Consider the following 24384-nt stretch of genomic DNA (forward strand, 5'->3'; position numbering starts at 1 on the left):
GTTGGGGTTCTTGATAATCTCCTTTAGCTCTCTTTTCCTCCTTCTTGGATTCTTCTTGCTTTGGCTCCGAGTTGTTTAGATTCCTGTTTTCTCTCTTCATGAATTGCCGCTGAAAAGTGCTGCATTCAACTAACTTGTGTCTGGCCCCTGGGTGTATATGACACAGCATGTTTTCTATGTTTTCCTGCGCTCTTCCTCGGTAGTTGTTACTCTGATAGTTGCTATTACTGTTGTAACCGCTATTGTTACGGTTGTTGCTATTGTTGTAGTTGCCATTGTGATTGCTACCATTGCTATCACTGCCGTTGCCATTGTATCTTCTTTTGTTGTCTATGGTTGCCACCATATTGTCCTGCCTTGGTCTTTTGTCTTGCTGTCTATAATCGGGTCTTCTGTTCTCTAGGTTGTCCCTAGCAAATCTGTGCCGAGTTCTTTCTTCTGACGAAATTAGCTTCTCAACAACCCTCTTGAAGTCTTCATTTGTTCTTGGGTTCTCATTGAAATAGTCCTTGTATTGCCAGTTTGCCCAGATTCCTTCTACAAAGGCCTCTATCACCTCCCTGTCAGTAATGTCATGGACTTGAGCCCTGAATTCTCCAAATCTTCTATAGTATTCCCTTAGACTTTCTCCTCTCCTTTGCTTTACTCCTTTCAATTCGGCTGCAGTCATTGGATGGGTAATAATGCCTACGAAGTTGTTACAGAAAGCTTCTTGCAAGTCTTCCCAATACCTGATTGATCTTGGCCTCAATTTGTCAAACCATTGTAGCGGCATTGCTTCGAGGGCCATTGGGAAGAATAGAGCCTTGATGTCGTCGTCTCCTCCAGCTAATTCAATAGATTGGGAGTAAACCCTTAGCCATTGTCTTGGTTCGACTTTGCCATCATACTTGGAATGATTTGCTGGTTTAAACTTGTGCGGTAGCTTTAAAGTTTGTAGTCTTCTTGCGAAACAAAGGAATCTATCGTATGGTTCCGTTCTTCCGTAATCTGGCGATCTTGCCCTTCTGTAATAAGACCTGTCTTCTTTTAACTCAGACTCTCCGTAGTCATCTTCTTTGTCAAATCTTCTTGATATTTCTTGGTAGCGTTGGTTCAATTCTGGTTTGTCTTTTTCTTGTTGCTTTGAGTAGTGTTCCTTCCTTCCATTGATATCAGCACTTTCTACTGGTCCTATCCTTTGAAAATTCGATTTTTTGGATGGCTGCTCCCTTTGTGGCTCCTGTGGAACTTCTTCGCCGGGTTGTTTTTTTGATCCCCCGATTTCTTTCTTCTGGTCTTCCTTTGCTTTCCCGTTATTCGTGAGGGTGTACAACTCCTTTGTTAATTCTTCAATTCTTTCCCTTTTTGTATTTTTTGTGGCTTCTTTTTCCGCCTTCTTTCTATTATATTCCGTTAGCTCCGCTTTGTATTTATTCCAGACTTGCTTCCTTTGTTTAGCCCGGTTCCTCCTTCCAGCTTTTAATTTGTTCTTCTTTAGCCTTGCTAGTCTTTGCTCATCATTTTCGTTGCTGTTGCTTTTCTCATCTGGCGAGATGTTGCCTTCTGATTCGTCTGAAGATTTTATATCTGGTATCTGTGGTGGTTCCAAAGGTTTGTTCTAACTGCTCTGCATGTATACAGTATATCTCTTCCGAGCTCTTCTTGTACGGTATTCCATCCTTCATTTGGTTGAGCTGTCTGTAGCTTCTGAGCTGGATCCGAGTTCTTTTCCTTCTTGATAAGGTAGTTCTTCAACGCGCGTGCCAGTCTGGGCTTTGCTTGAGGTTAAAGAACCTGGCCAATGCACCACACAATCTTGCGGGGTCACTGTCATGATCATCCCTTCTTGTGCTCCCTCCAGGAGTATTCTTCTTGCTGAGTTCATCTTGTTTTGGGTAAAGTGTTGATAGATTGATGCCGCGTTGCGCAGTCCGTAAGTTCCCAAGTTCTTCTTTGAGTTGTACGGGTCGTATCCCTTTGCGATCGTTGTTGTGTCTCCGAGTCTAATTAGGCTTGGCTCTTGTGCCGTGAAGATTGTCTTGGAATCGGGTTGTATCTCTTTTTCAGAGTCGGTTTCGTATCCGCTTTCTTTCTTATTCCGAGTTGTATCCGAAGTTGAGAGTTTCGTCATCTTCTCGGCGAGTTTGTATTGAACTTCGTCATCGAATTCTTTTTCTTCTTGGAGACGGGTACGAAGCTTGCCGTCGCTGTCAGCCTTGCAGATCCAGGATCCGAAGACAAATTTTGTTCCCACCGAAAAGGTCATCTTGAGGTTGAGGTCCATCGAACTCTCGAGAAAAAATTCGTCGAAAGCCCCTACCTGGCGGGTCAGCTGTCGATGTTTTACCACCGATAGCCTGCCACGGGGGTACCCGGGACAGTTGTTCGGGCTTCGGCGAATAGCGGAATTCGACGGTTACGCAAAGAGACTCACGATTTATACTGGTTCAGGCCCTCGACTTGGTCGAGTAATAACCCTACGTCCAGTTTTGGCGTTAGCATATTTGCGTTGTATTGCTTTGAGTATCGGGTATGCGTTCTCTTCTTACAATGGGTACCCTCACCAGCCCTTTATAGTCCAGGTGCTGAGAGACGTTGTTTGTGTCCTATTCGGATACAAGGTCAGAGTCCTAAGCTACGCTTCGGGCGCCTTTCCTTGTATAGTTTGCGTTGGAGTTTCGGTTTTGCACGTTGCTTTGCTCCGCGTTCTTCTTGGCGATTGGGCTGTAGGCCTTGTTACCAAGGCCTACCTCCCTGCAGTATGGTCTATGGGGGCCCGTAGGGTTCCCCATCGACAGGGAAAAAAACAAGAGAGAATACCGGGACAAAAATAGTTGGAACTTGGAAGTGACAAACAACAAATTAAAATTTCTTTTCTTTAATACTAGATTATATATAGATTAAAAGTGCAATCTATTTTTAATAAATTAACTAAGCAGAAACATAGTAAAAATGAACTACAAAAAACATGTTATGTTTCCTTGACAAAAAGACAAACTACAAAAGATATCTTCACTGATAAAATACTGTGGCTTATTAGCAATTAATTTAATAAATCAATTGCATAAAAGTAGTAATATTTATAATGTGTAATAAGTATCATCAAATATATCCTTATAAATAAATTTATTTTAAATTTACTTGGAGATATAAATATATATAATATTTTTTCTATATAATTATTTAAATTTACATGGAGTAAGGTGCGTTTATTTTCTAACGGAGGAGTATTTGTTTTAATTAAAACACATTTTCAGGTCGCAGTAGGCCGCAGGCTGCCGCCTTTCAGGTCAGCGCCAGAGGTGACCGGAAAACCACGGCGTTCTTGCTTCTCTCCCCGGCCAAAATTGCTGACCGGATCAACCCAAGACCTAGCAGGATTTTCGATCTGATTGCGGCATGGTAACTTGCGCACAATCGATTCGACTGTTTCGCGCGCTCTCACGGTTAGCATCCAATCGGATCTGACTAACATTTCCGTCTTCTTGGGTTGGGGCGGTGCAGATCCGCTTCATCCTGCTGCAGAACCGGCAGGGGAAGACGCGGCTGGCCAAGTACTACGTCCCGCTCGAGGACTCGGAGAAGCACAAGGTTGAATACGAGGTGAGAGGCGTACGAATCAGTGGTGCTGGTTTGGTTCGGTTCTTGTTCTTCTGTTTCTGTTTTCTACTTTTCTTGATTTCGTTTCTTGCCGGTTCGCAGGTACATCGGCTCGTGGTCAATCGGGACCCTAAGTTCACCAACTTCGTCGAGGTAATCGGGTTCCTGATTCTCTGTAAATTCTAAATTCTTCATAGGATACTTTGCAACTTCTGAATCTGAACATGAGGGACTATGCGAATTTATCTGTTGTGAATTTGTGATAGAAATGGTTATGAAGCTCGTGTCATCATGTAGTTTAAGTTATGGGAGGTGGATTCCGTGGGAACGTAGGGACTCTTGTTTTGGTTGCAATGGGATATAAATGACAATCATTTCCTTTTATGAGTGAGGATCGAGCAGATTTTGTGAGATGCTGATCGAGAATTAAGTACTTGTGTTGTAAATATTGGTTATGTGGAAGTGATTGTGTGGTTCAGGATGGAGAATCTAAGAGTAAATTTACGCAAATTTAATTATATGAGCAGAGTGCATGATATTTGTTGTGTTAATAGATTCTTTTGATCAGTCTTACCAGAAATTTTTTATCAAGGCTACCTACTACCTATTAGGTTGATTTGAGAGTACATCTAGGTATCCAACATTGTTGTGTTCTTGGTCTGTTGGATCAACCTGTTAATTGGATATTTGAAGGTATTGTTGGCTACTTGCTTGTCTTGCTAAAGTTGATCAAATTTGAGGACTATTGATCAGGCAACACGATCTTCATCAATGCTAGCTACACATAACATACGGGGATATATCTGGTGTGACTAACTTCTGTTTCTTTTTAGAATGTTTCATTATTAATTTGAGGGAGAGGAGATACCAAATGGAGTCTATCATGATGTCTGGTTTAAAAAGAATGAAAAACAAATTCAAGTCACGTGAAAAAATTATAAATGTTTTTCATTTCTTATCCTGTGATATTCACTATATTCAATATTCCTTGCACAAAAGGCACAGTACCAGAGTCTGGAGATAGTATCTGGTGTGTGGTCCAATGTGTAGGCCATGTTCGGATATTGAAAGTAGAACTACTGATGACTGACAGAAAATTTTAACGTTTCTAAGCACACCTTTTTCTTTTCATCTAATTTATAACCATGAGCCTGTCAAATCAAATTTCTATGCTCACCACAACACGTGTGTATTTGAGGGTGCTAGTCCTATGTCCTTAGTGTTACAGTCAGGTGGAAAATGAGAGTAGCATGTGTATCGGATTGCTTATGACTTATCCTTGATAATTAGGTCAGGGTGTTTGTGGCGGAGGTCAATTTTCTAATTTAATTGGAGCATCTGTAACAATACATCTGTGGAACCTGCCCCCTGGCCTTTCCTTGTATGTTTTCCTTCTTAATGAAATAACATGCAACTCTCCTGTGTCCTTTGTGGGGAAAAAAATTCTTTGCTCATGTAGCAGGGTTAGCTTTGAAGCTTTCGATTTGGCTACTGCATGAACTAGTTTTATACTACCTTGTAGTGCGCCCTTGTTAACATGTTAACGGGACTGTATAAAATTTGTCTCTGACTAAAATATTTGCTCCTATTGGACCATGTGAACCTAACCACTGGGTTCTTCTATTACTTTGTCTTTCCATACTAATCTGGATTTTTTCTTATGCAGTTTCGCACACACAAAGTTATCTACAGGAGATATGCAGGACTGTTTTTTTCAATATGTGTGGACATAACTGATAACGAATTGGCATACTTGGAATGCATTCACTTGTTTGTCGAGATATTGGACCATTTCTTTAGCAATGTTTGTGAGCTTGATTTAGTGTTTAATTTTCACAAGGTACCATTTCTTTATTTTCCGAGTTACCCTTTAATATTCTTTGCTTGTGGACTAAGTGGCAATAGCTAGTTCACATTTAATATTGCAAGTAATAGTTCACATTTTCATATGGTTTCATCTAGGTGGCAATAAATAGTTTATCAGGATCAGCTGACTAAAAAACAAACACACAGTTTAGCTTTTATGAACCTGTGTTTATGATGTTACCAATTTAATTGTAAAATTAGTGGTCCTTATTTTTCTCGTTACCTTGAAGGTTTACCTGATACTAGATGAGTTTATTCTTGCTGGAGAGCTGCAAGAAACAAGCAAAAAGGTATACATAGTTTTCTCTTGTTTTTAGAGTATTTTCTGCTACAGCCAACAGTTCCTACCAGTCATATATACAGTTTCTGTGTATGATAAATGTATGTCACAGTTTCTGCTATTCCTTTTGCTCGTGGCATGACAGAACTGATGCTTGGGTTACATTTACTTTCTTAATTCAGTTGATGGCAAAAATGCATTAGAATGGACAGTGGACTAACTAAATACATTAAGATCCAACATTGTCTTGTTTCTCTAGATTTTGTTCTTTCCATTATGCAGACCTAGTTCCTCATTTGGCTTTGTTCTCCACTCTAACCAGTAACAAGACATAACCGGAACTAGTGTTTTTTCAACAATACCTTTTTTCCGAACTTGCTGGAGAGTTGCGTCTGCATGCTATTGCATTGATAAAGAATATTAGGTTACAGGGCGTTAACTGCTTAGTCATTACATGAAACCAGACATGCCATGTACAATACAAAGAACGGAGCAGAAAGAACAACCCAAACTTAAGTTGACAGCAAGCTCTGGAGCTACACTGCGACGGCTCTACACTTAATTACTTCCCCTTGGTATCTGAATGTCCAGTTCACCTTGATATAAGAAGATCTAGAATGTTTGTTTCACAACACTTGATGTTTGATGTCCTTGACCATGAGTGGCAAGTTTCACAGTGAGCTAAAATGTTGATAACCAACATTGTACCTTGTGCTGAAAACGCTGGACGCGAACTTAATGTTCGATAACAAACAGCCTTGGGGATATGCAGAGATTAATGGGTAATAGCCTTTGTATGGTTTTTAGTACGAATCTGGAACTTGATTGGCCCATTCAAAGTTATTACATCTGAGTGCAGTCTCTTTCTTTTTTTTTTTGTTCATTAAGCATAGATAATGAATTAAGGATGATCAACACCTCCTTTCAATTTTTCAGGCAATAATTGAGCGAATGGGTGAACTGGAGAAGCTGGAATGAGAACGACCAGGAAGACGCTGCCACCTGCAGCGTTCGTTGCGTTCCAACTTGTACTATTCGTTTCAGGTGTTTTTGTGTTTGCTTTCCTGGTTCTTCGTTCCCGTTGACAGTCAGCGTGTGGCCCATGCTGTCATTCTCTCGAAGAATGGTATGCAACATGAGATTGGTGCCAATTACATTATAATTTCTCGTACCTTTGGAAAAACATATAATTTGTCAGGAAATTGTTTCGTTCCCCGCTGCAGTGGAAAAGAAAATGAAAACGCTATCGTGCTACTATGTTTGCACTGCCGACCAGCTGCAGATGAGCACTGAAACATCCAGAACAACTATATTATATATCCAGCGAAGAAGAAAGATTGAAATGAAAGACACGAGCAAACGAAGGGTGTACATGCACGTTACACCAGAGGAGGACAGGAAACGAATACAAGCCCCCCTGCCTGCAAATGGCACGGATGACTCTGGTTCCCCAGCAGCTGCATGAGGGATTCAGGGACGGAGGTAAGATTAAGATAAAACGCTTGGATCTTGGGTAAGGTACGTGATGTAAGAACTGTGTGAAGTGGATTGGTACTCGTTCCCAAGGCACCGGTCTGATGAGAGGCAGCAGGCCGCCCGCGCCCGGAGCCCGGAGGAGCGCTGGGATCGTCGTCAAGAGCTGTGTTTATTGGAACCGTTTGCTCTGTTCCTAAGTTCATCATGTGCGTGCGAGTGTTTCGGGATGAGTATGGAGACCACGAATCCACGACGATCCATCTATTGTTCTTAGGGCCACCAAAAATTACAATACCAAAGGTTTAGTAAGAAAAAATTATCAAAACTAGGATAAAAATATTTCCCATAGATTTGGCATGCTAATTGTGAGATGTTAGCAAATTTTGGTAGTCAATCAAATGGCTGCCAAAAATTTGGCTTGCCTAAGTTTTGGTAACCAAATTTTAGGCATCAAACAATCAATGTTGATGCCTGCACATATATAGATATATCACCGGTCTGATGAGAGGCAGCAGGCCGCCCGCGCCTGGAGCCCGGAGGAGCGCTGGGATCCTCGTCTCCACTCTCCAGCTATGTTTTTTTGGAACCGTTTGCTCTGTTCCTAAGTTCATCATATGCGGGCGAGTGTTTCGAGATGAGTATGGAGACCACGAATCCACGACGATCCATCAATTGTTCTTAGGGCCTATTTGGTTGGCTACCAATGCCTTGTCATTCTTGGTGGTATAGCATAATCCTTCTTTGCTGAGATAAAACCTTTGGCTGTCAAGCACTTTAGCAAGCGGGCCTTATCACCATAGGCATTGCCTAAGGCATGAGTGAGCTCATTGACCTCCTTGAGGGTCTCATTTTCCACCATAAGTGAGGCATCACAAGTGAAACTATCACTCAAAGACGAACTAGAAGTGAAAGTGCTACAAGAAGGGTTAGTGGGAGCAACAATGATAGGCTCAAAGAAAGATTTATTAATTAGATCATAAGTTGAGCCTACGTCACATGTTACAACAACCTCTTCTTATCTTGCTCAAGGAGGGAGGAGTGAGCTTTTTCAAGCTTAGCGTGAGCTTTGCCAAGCTTCTCATGGGCTTCCATTAGCCTCTCATGAGTAACAATGAGCTCATCAAAGGATTGCTCAAGAGTTTTACACTTCTTGCATAATTCTTTGCACTCCTTCCTCTTTGCCTCAAGACAAGTATGAGCTTGCTCTAACATGTCCATGAGGTCCTCCTTTGAGCACTCCTCATCATCACTCTCACTATCGCACTCATCATCAGATTGTACCTTGGTGGACTTAGCCATGAAGCATGTCGAAGAGAGAAGGCTTGTTTTTTATAGCAATACTAACAAGTGCCTTCTTCTTTGTGGTCTTCTTCTCATCATCACTAGAGTCATCACTATCGGAAGAAGCATCACTATCCCAAGTGACAACATAAGAACCACCCTTCTTTCTCTTGAATGTCATCTTGTTCACCTTCTTTTTCTTCTTCTTCTCATCCTCATCATTGTCACTATTGTAGAGACAATCCGCTACAATGCGATCCTTGCTCTTGCATTTGTAGCATTTTCTCACATAATCTTTGTTCTTGTGTTGATCTCTTCTCTTCCTTGCACCATAACCCTTATTCTTCATGAATTCGCCAAACTTGCGCACAAAGAGAGCCATAACTTCTTCATCGAAGTCACTAGCATCCTAATCCTCACTTGATTCTTCCTTCTTTGACTTGCCCTTGTTCTTGGATGATGTGCTAGCCTTGAATTCCACAATCTTCTTCTTCTTGTCATCATCCTTCTTCTCATCTTGGTCAACCCCCTCCCTTTCCACACGGTATGTCTCTTGTGTCATGACATCACCTAGTACTTGGTTATTAGGGGTTACATCTTTCAATCCTCCTCTCATGATGATCAACCTCGATGTTTCAAACCTTGGAGGTAAGCACATCAAGAACTAGTGGGAGACATCATCATCTTGTACTTACTCACCCAAGCTCATGAGGTCATTCACAATTACTTGCAATCTAAAGAACATCTCCGGAATGCTCTCATCATCCTTCATCTTGAAGCTTATCAACTTGTCCTTGAGAATGTACAACTTGACACTCTTGAGTCTTGACCACCGGTGTGCCCTCATATGTTTCCTCCAATCTCTTCCAAACCTCATTTGCTCTCTCTAGATCTTTGATTTGCTCAAACACCTTTGAGTCAATTACATTGTAGATGGTGTTTAGAGCTATTGTGTTGCATTGCTTATTCTCTAGCTCTCTTAGGGTTGGATTGGTAGGATCAAGAACCACAAAATCATTCTCCGTCACATCCCACACCTTATCATTGATTGAACCCAAATACATCTTCATCTTTCTCTTTCAATAGTCATAGGATGTGCCATCAAAGAACGGTGGTTTGCCCCCAACATGGTTGAACACTATTTGAGCTATCTTTTGACACCGAAGGCTGTGAAGCCTTAATAAAACGGTGACCACAGCTCTGATACCACTTGAAAAGGTTCTAAATGGCTAGAGGGGATGAATAGCCTATAAAATATTTTCTACAAATTAACCAGAGTAACTAGTTAGTGAGATAAATAGCGAAGCTTTTTGCTCTAGCTCTAAAGAAGAGTTGCAAGCCACATATCCAATCACTTCTAGTTTGATTATGATCTCTATGCACACAATGTCTATGTCTCTACTTTCTACACTAGTGAGCTAGCAAGAATTAATTCTACACTACACAAGAGGGCTACTTCTAGCAACCACAACTATCACTACACAAGTATATGTGAAAGTAATGTAAGTGATAAAGATAATTACCAATGCCGGCAAGAGACAATCAATCACAATATGAACACCAAGTGAATACCAAGAGATATCCAATGAGACAAGAGACATGATTTTTCTCTCAAGGTTCACGTGCTTGCCGGCATGCTAGTCCCCGTTGTGTCAACCATTCACTTGGTGGTTTGGCGGCTAATAGGTGTTTCACAAACCTAGCCCAACATATGGGCGCAAAAACCTACCCACAAGTGAGGGTAACTCAATGACACGAGCAATTTACTAGAGTTACCTTTCGTCTCTTTGCCGGGGAAGCTACAAGACCCCTCACAAATCACCTGGAGATGACCACTAACAATCACCAACTCATGCCAAGGCTCCTCTGCTGCTCCAAGCCGTCTAGGAGGCGGCAACCACCAAGAGTAACAAGAAAACCGCACCTCAAACGATCTTCCAGTGCCACTAGATGCAATCACTCAAGAAAATGCACTTAGGATCACTCCTAATCTCACTATGATGATGAATCAAGAGAGGATATGAGTGAGAGGTGTTTGCTTTAGCTCACAAGGATATATCACTGATGAAAATGTGTGAGAGGGTGAGCTAGAGCAGACCCCAATCTATTTACAGAGCCCCTTGGCTCAAAGAGCTATTAGGCTCACGCAGGACCAACTGGACCCACTAGCATGGTCCGGACTGGACTCACCCGCCAGGGTTCGGTTCATAGGATGCTGCCATGCGTCCCAGCCCTAGGGTCCAGATCGAAACAGAGAGGTCCAAAGAGGGCCAAATCCCTCCAGACCTGGTCTGCTTCAAGCAATTAGACCACACAAAGTGTGGGTCCGGATCTCCTCCTTGCGCCACGTTGCCCTCTCGCTTATGTGTGCTCGATCTCTCTCTAACCAGACCCCAAGGTCGGGTCCGGAGTAGCCGTGCCTCTGTGCTGCTCTCTGTCTCTCCAACCGGACCCGACAGTGATGTTTCAGAACCCCCAAAACACAGGGTCCAAAGCCAATCTTGCAACCCTCAGGCTAGGGTATGAGTCCAGACCGGACTCACCCCTGGGTCCGGAACCCCTATGCCAGTAGGGTCCGGTCCACAACGTCTTCTCCTTTTCAATTTCTACCAACTCAAACACTTCACCCTTGCTTCCAAGTTGCTAACCATAAAATTTATAACTCATGTGCACCTGTGTTACCATTTTTCAAAGCATGCCCTCACCAGCTCATGGCCCGGGGACTGCAACAACACCGCCATGAGCAGACGCCCGGGGGCTCACCGTGCCCCGAGCAATGACAGCTAGGTTCACGATAGCTTTCGGTACATCGGTCAATCACATCCACCTTGACCTTAGCCTCTCTACCCAAGCACATTAATTTGCGCATATGACCCCGCCAGTAGTTGTGGAAACTCAAGGCTGACCAGTAGAGCGAACAACATGATACCCATACACCTTGTCCTAGTATTGCTTAACCCCTGAGTGACACGATCCGACTCGCGGTCGCAACTGGACATGACTCACTTGCGGGTGCTACACACATAGGTGCATACACATGACCTATGGCGTAGCATTGTTCATCATCGTCCCAGCGACCGATCCACTTCAAACTCCTTCCAATCGCGCCTCTTGCCACAGCGAACCGGTGACCCGAGTCTTGATTTCTCGCTCGCATTAAAGGTCGTCCCGACCAAGGCTCATGGACCAGCTCCAAGGCAAAGCCAAGCGCCCGCATAAGAATCCGAAAGGAAACGAGGAACTCGCTCGCTCGGGGTGAGAGAAATGAAAGGAAAGAAGTTTCTCGCCGTTCACTTGCTTTCATCTCACATCATGCCGGATCTGCGACCTACCCTCGATGTCCCATTGCTCCAACAGATCACGTAACGTTTCAGCCCCACAGGCCAGAACACGCACCCACAAGCGCAAGACTAGGGGGGACGAAGCACATTCCAACTCGAACGATAGGGAAAGCGAAAGGATAGCGGAATGGCAAACGAATGTGCCAATCACGCGCCATCCACACTAAACCCAAACATGTTCACCACAATACGCCATGAGCTCATGCGCAACAGAGGACTACACGAAGCCGAATTCCTAGAACCAAACCGGGACAAGGCCTTGCGCCCGCATGAAAGCAAGGGAACGAAAGCGTCCGCGCAACCCGAAGAAAGATGAAGAAAGGCACGATGCCGCCGAACCTATCCTACAGATACCTCAGACTCAAAAACGAGGTCGCACAAGGTCAAGCCTCACGGGTAGATCCCTAGGCGGGGCCACATGGCCACAGCATTCGAACGATCGATGGCGGTTACGGCAAGACGGCGGCACGCAAAAGAAACAAAATCGAGGAACACAAGCCGATAAAGAACACCTTTACTTAAAATTTTTGAGGGACCCGGAGGCACCCTAGGGATCTTAGCCACCACCGTGGAGAATCTCTTCCACATCCACGGTAGCAACGACGGCATCCGTAGCAGCGGCAAAATCATTGACTAGCTCCGCTCGCTCTCTCGGTCGGACATGCTCCGAGAACCCTGGCGCCACCCCGACGGAGGTTCACCCTAGTCTGCAGTTGCATGGCGGCAAGGGCAACATTGGCACCTTGCCGGATTCCTGCCATCACCGCCCTCTCATGGTCCTCCTCTATGATGAACCCCCGGAAGAAGCCGCCAACTGCTCCTCCAGTGCTGACGATGAGACAACATGTAGGTCAAAAGCTATGGACATCACTTAGGACATCAAGACGAAGGAGGCCCTTAACCATGATGTAGGGTAGGGCGCCAGCGGCCACCGCCTATGCAGCAGTGGTCTCACCCTCTGAGGCGGCGAGAGCAACTTTGGTGGCATAAAGGGCGAGCTCTAGCCCCCTCGCCTCGTAGGTAGCCACAGAAAACCATCTGTGAGCTTCGTTCGCCTCGTAGATGAGTTGGCGAAACTCTCGATGGCTACCCAGAGATGATGAAGATGAGCTTGACCCTGCTGTCGGCGGGCCCCAACCGGGGCAGCACCGATGACTCCTCCCGACACAGCATGAGAGGCGACCCTGAAGAGCGCTCATGGCCCACTTAGGTCAGCATCAAAACTCAAAGCATTGTTTAAACACTCACCCCTGTTTGCGCAGCAAAACTCGGAGACGCGGCGGCGAACCACCAGCCTCAGAAAACACCAGCCCAAGATGCTCATCGCGATCCATCGTATCGGCTAGGATGGGAAGCCACGAGCACACGAAAGCAAGGAGGAGAAAGCAACAAGGCAAGCACCGAAGAACAGATGAAACCTCCCACCACACCAGATCTTCCGATTTATAGCCATAAGAACTAGCCACGATGAATACCTCAGGCGCACGCGTATTTACTTTCATTCACTAACCACCATGGAAATCACGTAGAGCAGGTGAAGTAGTCGGAGGGAAGGCAGAGCAACGGTTGCCCATGCAGCAGCATGAACCAAGTAAGCTTTGCGCATCCCCACTCTTTTCATATCATTTCGATTTACGCGCCCATATTTCGCGGCGCACAACTGCTCACGAGTGGGTGCCATTATACCACGACGTGACTAGGGAGGCCAACAACCCCCCGAGATCGTGCACAGAGCGACCCACCGCAACCATGACCCTGCGTCGTGCTTAGGAAAACCTCTCTTGGGTTGGCCCATAGATGGGCTCGAGGCCACAAAAGGGATAGGGGCAGGGAGGAGATGGACCCCTATGGCTCTAATCGGTGGTACAGAGCCACACAACCATCTCTCTCTATGTTGGAGTCATCCGCTTTGATGTCGCCCGGGTTGACCCCCTCTGGGGGAAAGCATCTTGCCCTCTGACCGCTGCGGAGGTAGTCGGGAACCGATGAGTTTGACGGCCGATCGTTTATGGGACATCTCTCAATGAGGCATAGCCGAACTCCACATCTATTGGGGAGGATATCGGGTCCCACTCGGATTACCCATCGACCCCAACGAGGCACACCACTCCGACCGCCTGGTTATGGTGGACATGTCTCTCTCCACGTGGGGCGAAACTAAACCCACCTATAATAGGGTAACCCAACCCCTCAAGGTCATTAAAGATGCACGGGAGAACGGAGTCAGGTCCCCGAGACTCCGCAATGGGTCAAGGCCAAGCCACAACCAAAACTCCGCCCAACATCTCTAGGTCTAAAGACCTAAGGGTAGCTTCGGAAACTTGTAAACCGTCAGAGGTCCATGACCCCTCTGGGAGAGATCGATGAAGCAGATAGCCCAGGTAACACAGTGGAGTCTTCTGTATGAAGCAATGCAGAGCCCAAAATGTGATCACGGCTCGGTCACATGGAAGACACAAGAAGGTCCTTGAACTACAAGCCAATGCACGGTCACAAAAAGCATCGCGGCCACGCAAAACAGAGGTCGAGGAAGCGTTTCCTCGCATCATTAGCGCGAGAAGGGCCCACCGACGACCTCAGGCTGAATCCATGACCCCGATCCCATGATTCGGGGGCTCGCCGCCTCCGCAAAGGAGCGTCAGCATTGATGAAAGGGGGCTCACTCCTCAGTATCCACAAGTACAAGAGCGATCATGCCGCTCAAAAAACAAAAAGTACAAAGGATACGATGCCACCCTGGTGGTGGCACCTCTAAAGGCCAAAGGGTGGATGCTACAAAAGCAGGGAAGGTGAGGTCAAGGTTTGCCCCATCATCCCTCTTACAAGCATCATGCTCCTGTGGCCAGAGCACGGGGGAACAAGGATGATGGCTCTGATAGCTTTGGGAGGCCCTCCGTATGCACCAGGAGACTTCCAATAAGCACTCCTGGAAAGGATGGAGCCCACCATGCCAACAGAAGCCATCACCATCTTCACGATGGCAAAAGGAGACCGATCGGTGACCGAAGTGCACCCGTGTCACAACTATGCCTTACTCAGCATAGGCAGCGTGATAAGGCCATGCTACTTCATCCCCCTCCTGTTCCATGAACAGCATGAAGCGAGCATCAAGTGACCTGCCTCAAAGGATACGATGCGCCGCCGGCCAACACACGGGACCCAGGAGGAAGCCAGAGACATCCCTAGCCATCATCCACTTTGGGCATCCAAACCAATGAGGTCCAGAGCAAGAAGCAGCGGTGGGATGGAGGCCTGAGGTCACGTATGACCGAACTTGGTGCCAACAACATCTCCTACCCCCTGCTCGCAAATCTCCTTCTAGCACTAGCTGCTGGAAAGGGCGACACTGGTGTGGCAGAACTGCCTAATCTAATGCCTCCCAGGAGTGCTCGTCTTCCATTAGACACTAAGCACTCAAGGGAGAACACCAAATTACTCGGTTCCGTCGGGCACACCCTAGGGGAGAACCAAAAAATCTGTATTTTTCCATCAGGATCACAAATGAGAGAATAAAGCTTACATCATTCTTAATCATTTCTTACACCACTCCTAATACAACATCAGAGTACAAAATTTATTATTATACCAGCAGAATGTAATCATATTATCAGAGTTATGAATAATTTAATTGAACAACGGAATATAAACATATGATCAGAATTACAACGGAAATAAATATCTATTCATGACATGATGAAGTATTGATATATAAACTACGACAACAGATTATGAAACTTTCATTTATAAAAGTATTTGGTGAGAGTTATAAATAACAACTACGATCGCAGCATAAAGAAATCCTCGCTGAGCCCACCAGGAGGTATCCACACACAAGGGTCAGCTTTAGCATCCACCTATCACCTGCAACAGGGGGAATAAAACCTTGAGTACTCAATTGTACTCAGCAAGACTTACCCGACAGGAGGAAAGAAAAGACTCCAAGGATATGCAAGGCTATCTGGCTTGTGAGTTTATTGCATTTGCAGAAAGCATTACTAAGCGTGCGTCCTTATATTTGATTTTTATTAATAGCCGTATTGGTTCATTAACTAATCATTCTATGTAAGCACATGTGCTACTTTCAAGCAGGTGGTAAGCAATCAGGTTTCCTTTTTCCATCTTCCATCTTTCATCTTCAGTTCTTACTACGGTGCTAGGCACCAAACAAGCCATACCAGATTGCCTGGTGATTCACGAATCAATGCCCCCAGCTAGGTACCCCAAAAACACACGTCTTGCTTGTACCTAAGGCACAAGCCGGACCAACCCATCACCCTCCTGTCCTAGGGTCCTAGGTCCCCATCCAAATTGGGACTCCAAGCCCCCGCCCTGAGTCCCAGACTCAGTGTGGTGCAAGGATCTCCTCCACCAAAAAAACCCTGACAGTCGGTCCGAAAAGAGCTAGAACCCACGACAAGAGAGCAACAGGTGTTCCAAGTGCCCATACCCAAGTATGTGCTTCGGATAATAAGTCTGTGACTTGCCTCGATGGCTTATGCAATGACCGGTCCTTAACCAACACAGACAGGGAAAGCAGTGTAACTAAGCTATGTCCCACGTACACGGTGACACAACCTCTTACACCCACCAATACCCAAACCATATCCCTGTCCGGTCACTATTTTCCTTTTCACCATTTATATTTTCCAAGTGATAATAATGCAGTAATATATTTCCTATCTCTCGTGAGTGACAAGCAATCACTCGACTTCTATCGGAGTCCTGTAGCATATCATTTTACATGATCCTGTCATACTAGTAAGACTCATAGGATAAAGATATATATGCAAGTGGGTTTCATTCAACTCCTTAAAACTTAATGCACAAATATAATTTAAACTGCAGAAAAGTAGGGGTTATGCATCGAGGCTTGCCTGGGTAAGATTTAATCAGAAGTTAGCATTCCATCATGGCGACCGATCTCCAAAAGCACCATTTCTCCAACAACTCTTGATGACTCCATGATCCATCGACGTCCCTATTATGACATGCAATGCGATGCAATGCAAGAAATAATTAATCAACTGCAATCGTGACTCGTAAAATACGATTTACGCCTTTCAAGTTAATGAGCTATTTCTAACGACTAACGTGCTAATGTACATATCAACATCGTCAAGAAAGATATCATTTCCCCACAAGTGTTTTAAATATACAATTTCTAGGTGTTTCTTTATTCCATTCCATCGATTTAATCTTTATTCGAAATAGGGCACCATTATTTATTTTGCAAACTAATTATTCTGGAGCTATAAAAATTACCACGAGTACCTAATATTGCTAGGAACCTACTGTAGAAATTTTAGATCCAACACTATTACCAATTTACCATAACAATTCCAACAAGTTTACCTTTTAACGATATTAAGCATGTTAAAGTAATTAGAGCAACCTTAGAAACATTTCAAAACTAGATGAACCAATTATGCTAATAGATAGATCATGATTTTAGGAGCCTAACAAAATTGGTTTGGCATTTTTATGATTTCTCTACACTTTATTTTCAATTTTTGAAGAGCACCAATTTAACAAAATAAACGAAAAACACACAAACAGATACAGGCCGGAACGACCTAGCTTGGCCCATAGGCGCGCACTAGCGCGACTGGCCTAGTCGCGGGAGCGGCACACGGCCAGCCCAGCGCGTGGGCGAGCGCGGCCAGAGGCCTAGGCGGGCGGTCAGCGGCGGGAGCGGCCCAACGACATGTGGCCCAGGCGGACGGTCAGCGGTGGGCCGACCCAGTGATAGGCAGGCCGTAGCCCAGTGAACCAACCCACGCGGTCCGGCGACGACACATTAGCAAAGAGTCCCCTGAGCTTTAAACAAATCACCCCGCAGTACATTAGCACTATTCACTTGGGTCACGTATTTTGCACCGAGGACCCTGTACAAACTTTCTACTTGGATTCATATCCTTCTCACCTTCCTTCCTTTCCTAGGAGCAGAGCGCACGGAGCAACCCGCCGACCCCTTCGGTGGCTCGGCGGCGGCGGAGGGGAAACGGGGCGACGTGGGGAGGTGCGTGGACGACGGCTGGACCCGGGCCTGGCTACGGCGCGGATCGAGGTGGGCAGCAATGGGCAGCCACAGCGCACCCGAGGGTGGCATGACACGACGGACGGCATGGGCGCACCTAGCGGCATGGAGTTGTGGCCGTCGAGGAGGAGGATGCGGCGGCGCTGTGGGGCACGGGCGGTGATGGCCGTGGAGCAACAGGTCCAATGTGGTCCGTGGGCCTACGTGCGGGCACGGAAGGAGTGCTCACGCGAGTCAAGGAGGCAGGCACGATGGCCACGGCGGCACTGGCGCGCACTACGGCAACACGGCTTGGCAGTATCGATGGCTCCCAGCGCGGACGGTGTCGGGAGTGAGGCGCAAGAGCAGACGTGGCCGGAGAGGAGGGCGCGACCAAGAGTTGACCCCCGACGAGGTTCTCCACGTGGCGGAGCTGCGCGTGGCTCAAGGCAAGCGGGGGAAAGGCTGGCACCGGTAGACGCAACCATGGTGGGGGCGCCGCGGGACGCGACACGGCGAGCAGAGGAGCTCAAGACGAGTGGCCACGGAAGGGAGGAGCGGAGCGGGGCGACGCTCCAGGTGCGGCGGCTGCGGGGCGCAGCGGAGCCAGAAAGAGGCGCGGAAGGTGGCACCGGCGAGATGTGGCGCTGCTCGTGCTGGGACAGGGCCCAGCCTGGCGGCCACGCGCGCCCGTAGCAGGAGCGGCGGCCAAGGTGCAGCGGGCCCATCGCGGGACCAGGTACGCGTGCGCTCGCGTGGGGAAGGAAAGGGCGGCGGCGGGGGTGCCGGCGCGAGGATAAGCGAGGCGAGATGGCTCGGCGCGTTGTGGAGCCACGAAGGAGTAGCGCCGCAGAGCAGTGGGTCCGGCACAGGGTCGAGGGGCGTGCACGGGGAAGAGCTGGCACCAGCGAACTGGTGCGGCGGCAGCGGCGGTGGGGCTCGCAACAGACATGGAGCGGCATGGGTCCGGGCCGGTGGCGTGGCCACGACGGGAGCGACCGCAGGGGCTGCAGGAGGGTGGCGGTGGCGGCGGCAGACCAGCACTTGACCATAGCAGCCAGCAGCACGACGCGAGGCAATCAAAGAAAAAGGATGGACGGAGGCAGGGAAAGCAGGCGCGTGAATAAGGAGCGAGGAGACTTTAGCGAGCATGCCAGGTGAAGGCAGAGAGGCAGTCCAGACAAGCGAGGATAGACTGAGACAAGTCACAGCAAGCAGAGACAAGCTGAGCCAGGCAAGGCAAGCAAGGTCAGAGAGCAGAGAGCATGACAAGGGTGTTGATGGTGCTGCAGTGCGATGCGACGAGTTGGACGGTAGCGGCGTGCCAGCACGCGCTCAGGGAAATGAGAGGACGTGACGCGGGCAGGGCAGAACCACGTGCTCAATTATAGACATCCATGCACGATGAACTTGTTCAGGATGGGACTAAAATGAGTCTATACGTAAACATGTCACTAGACCAAGGCGATAAATATATATCGTTTTATTTATTAATGGATTTTATTTGATTTGTTAAAGTTGCTTTTCATGTTTAATCTAATAGAACAAACCATTCGCTATTTATTCACCAGAATTATTGACAGACATTCCTAAATATCTCTACGCGCTGAACAATTTAACTTGGCGTTGATTCGAGTCTACAAAACTAAGTCACACACGATTCCCTTATCACGACAAGTATGTTTTAAATTAAAAACACGAGAAACTCGTTTCGGAAATTTTTCTTAGGCCTAAATCACGGTGCTAAACGAGCTCGTAACACCAGGGGTGTTGTAGTTGGCTCTGGCCACCACAAGCAACCCCAATGGAACGCATAACGGGAATCATGCGGTTCTCCTCGAACTTTCCTCTATCATTTCTTCACTCTCTCAACATCTAACCACTCAGAGAGGCAAAAAGAATAGCTTGTAGACACAGTCATAAGTGTTTCAAACGGCGAAAAGGTCTCCATTTATAGGCCCAAAGGCTGACTGAACAGCCTAAACCCCTCGCGCCACGTGGCGAACCATGGGAGGCCACAACCAATGTCAGATGCCCATGTGAGGTCGGAGAAATCAAGACCTTCCCAAAGGTAGGGCTGGTACAGCGTCGACGAGACCATTCGGTCCTGCCTAGGTCATGAACACTGATATGCAGCACCCTGTCACGATAGGGCTCAGCAGTCATGTACCACAACATCAGGGCATCCTAACGGAGCAGAGCACAATGACCACCTACCGCCTTGAACGCACTAGCCCACAAGGGGTGGAGCCACAAAGCTTGAACAAGCCACGAACTATGAACCCACATTCGATATACACGTAATACAACGCTTTCATGATCCCTTCGCAATCACAAAAAACGCTCAGGGGCTACTGTCGAGGTTATGATCCTCGAGTGTCTCAAGGCATCAATTAGTTAGCAGGCCGAGCGGCTCACGATACATCAGCTAGCGAAGGCCCGAATGACCAAGGCCTAGCTAAGCCAAGCAGAACAAGCCTGACGCCAAGGCTGGGGTCGGCCGAGACCCCTCCTTCTTCCTTAGTCGCACAATGCGTAAGAGACTCATGACCTCTCCGCCATCTCGACCCCTGGGAGGAACAGGGAGAGGTCGAGCCCAGCCAAACATGCCCGCTCTGACAAGAGTAGGCACGCCGCACTGACCTCGCAAGGACCGAGGAGACAGTGGTCACCTCGGTACGGTCAGATGCCATCCTTGAGCCACACAGCATGGACAAGACAACACCGCATGGTGGTGGTTGTCAGTACGGCGACCCACCGTTCAGATATAGCTGACAAGACGCATGTACGATTCCACCCACTACGTGATGGGATCCACGATGAGGGCTTTGACTTAGTGGCCATCCTGACCGGCGGGAGCCACAACCCCAACGCCAGGGAAGTGTTCCTTGCACAGAAGTCCTAGGATGCCATTCACATTGCGTGCCAGGGCCGCCTGGTCCACAAGCACCCAGTTCCTGCACAAGTGGTCCACAATAGTTATTAGTTGTTATTATGATTTTTCAACATATCAAATGAAGAAAATATGAAGTTACTTACTTATCGCCCTCGGGTGCAATCAGTGGGCACCTCTCAACAGGTATCGGTTGCTTTGGGAGCTTTGCGGGACCTCGCTGGTAGGGCTTCGACGTACCAGAGGAAGTGGAACCCCCTATCATCGCTGCCTCCTCGTCCTCCGTCGCTAGAACCGCCTCCTCATCCTCCGTCCGTGGACCCCCGTCCCCGTCCACCGTGTGCTGAAGGTCATCGTCGTGCATAGGGTCGCGTGAGGAGCTGCGCCCGTGGTCAGTCAACAGCTCCCGCTTGGGCCTACCTCTTGGCCTCCTCGGCCTCTCTAACACCTCCGCCTCCTCAGCCGCCGCCATGTCCCTCCGGTTGGCGTAAACCGAGGGGCAGCTCCTCCTAGTGGGCCCCATCACCTGCAATTAAAAAGAGTAAACCAGTAAGTACAGATAAACGAGACGTACTTAGTAAGAGATGCAAAATAAAGAAAATGTAATTACAAAATAATATAGTATTACATGTATTTCTAATATTCTTCATGATCGGGATTATCTGGACGATAGGTATCGTCATCACTATCAAGATTGTCCAAATCCTCAACAGCCTCATCCTCATCGTTGTCATTGCCTAATCGTAGTCCGTCAATCATTTCCAAGTCCTTTGGATCATGCACCTCATTTCTAGGTGGAAAGATCTTCTCCAACTTATAGAGCAACAGAAGTGCCGCTTTTTCCAACTCCTCAACCACTTTCACAGATACCTCCTTGGCACAAAGCTGGCGAAAGAAAAAGCTCAACTCTGCCAGCACCTTCCAGACATTCTCAGGGACGTAGCCTTGAACCATTGATGGAAGAAGCCGCTCAATCCATATATGGTAGTCATGACTCTTCATCCCTAAGACTTGGCCAGTCTTTGGGTTCGCTCCCCTCCTCAGATTCGCTGCATACCCATCCGGGAACTTTAACATCTGCATCCATTGTATCACTTCCGTCCTATGCTTCTTTTCTAAAACGTAATCGGCCTTAGGCCTTTTCCATGGCTTGCCGTCTCTTGGAGGCAGCATCTCTAGCTTTGGTCTATCGCATAGCATTGCCAGGTCCACTCTGGCCTTAGGGTTGTCCTTTGTCTTTGTCAGGAATGTCCATGAGTGTTGCCCAAAGTGCTTCGGCGACATTCTTCTCAGTGTGCATTACATCTATATTATGTGGAAGGAGAAGGTCATCAAAATAGGGAAGCCTCTCCAAGCCCGACTTATGAGTCCACATATGTTCGACACCATATCCCATAAAGCAATCTTTCTTTGGATTATCTTTCTTTGGATTGACCACGAGAGCATCTATCTAAGCATGAACCTGGGCACCAATCATCTTCTGAGGTTCAGGGTCGGTCACCTTGACACCTTTCGTGAAGTTCTTGGTGTCTTGTCTGAATGCATGGTTAAGAGGGAGGAACTGTCGATGTTTGTCGAACGACGAAAACTTGCCACCCTTCTTCAACCAAATGAACTCCAGTGTTGTCTTGCATACTAGGCATGGGAACTTCCCATGGACACACCAGGCACTGAATATCCCATACGCCAGGAAGTCATGCATGGAGTACTGGTACCAAACATACATTTTGAAGTTTTTCTTTGTAGCTCGGTCGTAAGTCCATACCCCTTCATTCCAAGCACTGATCAATTCATCATAAACAGGCTCCATGTATACACCCATTTTGTTTCCCGGGTGTCCAGGAATTATCAACGTCAAGAATATGTTTTGCCGTTGAAGGAGGACCCCGGGGGGGGGGGGGGAGATTGAGGGGGATAGCGAACACGGGCCAACAAGTGTATGGGGCCGACATCATTCCATAAGGATTGAACCCATCCGTTGCCAGCGCAACACGTACATTACGGGCCTCAAGATCTTTGTCACGATGCTTGCGATTAAAGTTTTTCCATGCTTCACCATCCATCTTGTCAGGATTGTATCGAACGCCATTCTTGTGCCATGTCATCTGTTTCGCGGACTCCTCGGTCATGAATAGCCGTTGGAGCCTCGGTATGATTGGAAGGTACCGTAGGACTTTCATGGGGATCTCATGCTGCTCCTTCTAGCCATCACCTTTGTCTACCTCCACAAACCTAGAGGATTTACACTTTGGACAGTACTTTGCATCCTTGTAATCTTTCCTAAATAGGACGCACCCCTTCGGACAACAATGTATCTGCTCATACGACATCTTAAGTGCACAAAGGAGTCTCTGTGACTCGTAGAAGCTGCTCGGCAGAATATGACCCTCCGGAAGTAGCCCACCAATAACTGCCAACATACCATCGAAGCAGGCTCGACTCATGTTGTACTGGGACTTCAACCCCATTAGGCGTCCAATGGCATCCAGTTGACAAACCGTTGCCTTCTCGTGTAAGAGCTTCTATGCCGAAGACAACATTTGGTCCTTTCCGATTGGCTCTGGCTCCTCCTCCTCATCCTCCTTCTCCTCGTCCTCCTCCGTAGGTCTTTCAATGAACGTTGCTTCGTGAAAGTCACCTAACCATCCTGCTACCACACCATTAGCATCAAACGCCTCCAAGCGTGGTCTCACCACCTCCTCTCTAGTACGATGGGTTTCACCATGGAACACCCATCGGGTATAGTTTGGTGTAAATCCATACTTGCAAAGATGTCCCCCCATGATCTTCCTTGTTTTTCTTTTTCTATTTCCGCATTCGCTACAGGGACAGAATGTGTCTCTCGCTCCATTAGCTGCCTTGCCAAATGCTTGGTTCAAGAAACCCTCGGTCTTGTCCATCCATTCAGGGGTGATTTCAGCCTGACTTGGGTGGCCCGTGTACATCCACTCATGGTTATCCATCCTCTAGCATATACTTGAGCGAGTAATATAACCACCAATTGCATCTGAACGGCGTGCCTACTGTCTAATGGGTGAGGATAGGTCCTAATCCCACCCATGGATGCGTAGATGAGGTTAGTTTACATGCTCTACTCTGATCCGAGACAGAATTTCAGCAGCACCTCCCCGCTGTTCTCCCGATACACGTCTTGGAAGGGAGAGTGTGTATCCGGAGAACAACAGGGAGGTGGTGCCGAAACTCTGTCTCAGATCGAAGCAGAACATGAAAACTACCCCATCTACGCATCCACAGGCTGTCCAAAAAAGTGGACAATCTGAAATAGATACGGTCTTAGATATGCGAAGATCCGCATACCTCCAACCGTATCTGTTTCAAACGGGAGACGCCTAACTAGGTTACACCGATCTACGACAACGATAAGGAAGAGAGGTTATTCATACCTAGGGTGGCGGTGGAGTCAGGCTAGCAGGGCAGTGGCGAAGTGACGCTGTGCAGGCAGGACCGCAGCACCGACGAAGACGATCGGGGTCGCCTACGTACTCTGGGTCCCCTCCGACGGGTCCTGCTCTGCAAAAGAAGAATTATAATACTATAAGTTAAAAGTTTCGACATAACCTCCCCTATACGGGGAGGTTTCCAAAACCTGCAACAAAAAAGCCAGCACGATGGCCGACAGCATATATAC

The 24384-nt window shown here is 47.2% G+C and overlaps 1 protein-coding gene across 1 annotated transcript; it reads left to right on the plus strand.

Annotated features, from left to right (window-relative positions):
* The first annotated feature begins 3225 nt into the window (after window positions 1-3225).
* LOC136484714 (AP-2 complex subunit sigma-like) lies at window positions 3226-6930 on the plus strand. The gene is made up of 6 exons (XM_066481656.1): window positions 3226-3384; window positions 3487-3585; window positions 3685-3735; window positions 5249-5422; window positions 5679-5738; window positions 6665-6930. The coding sequence occupies exons 1-6, from the start codon at window positions 3382-3384 to the stop codon at window positions 6704-6706; spliced, it is 429 nt and encodes a 142-aa protein (XP_066337753.1). The 5' UTR covers window positions 3226-3381; the 3' UTR covers window positions 6707-6930.
* Window positions 6931-24384: the final 17454 nt, after the last annotated feature.

Source organism: Miscanthus floridulus, chromosome 10, assembly GCF_019320115.1.
Source record: "Miscanthus floridulus cultivar M001 chromosome 10, ASM1932011v1, whole genome shotgun sequence".
Lineage (NCBI taxonomy): Eukaryota > Viridiplantae > Streptophyta > Magnoliopsida > Poales > Poaceae > Miscanthus > Miscanthus floridulus.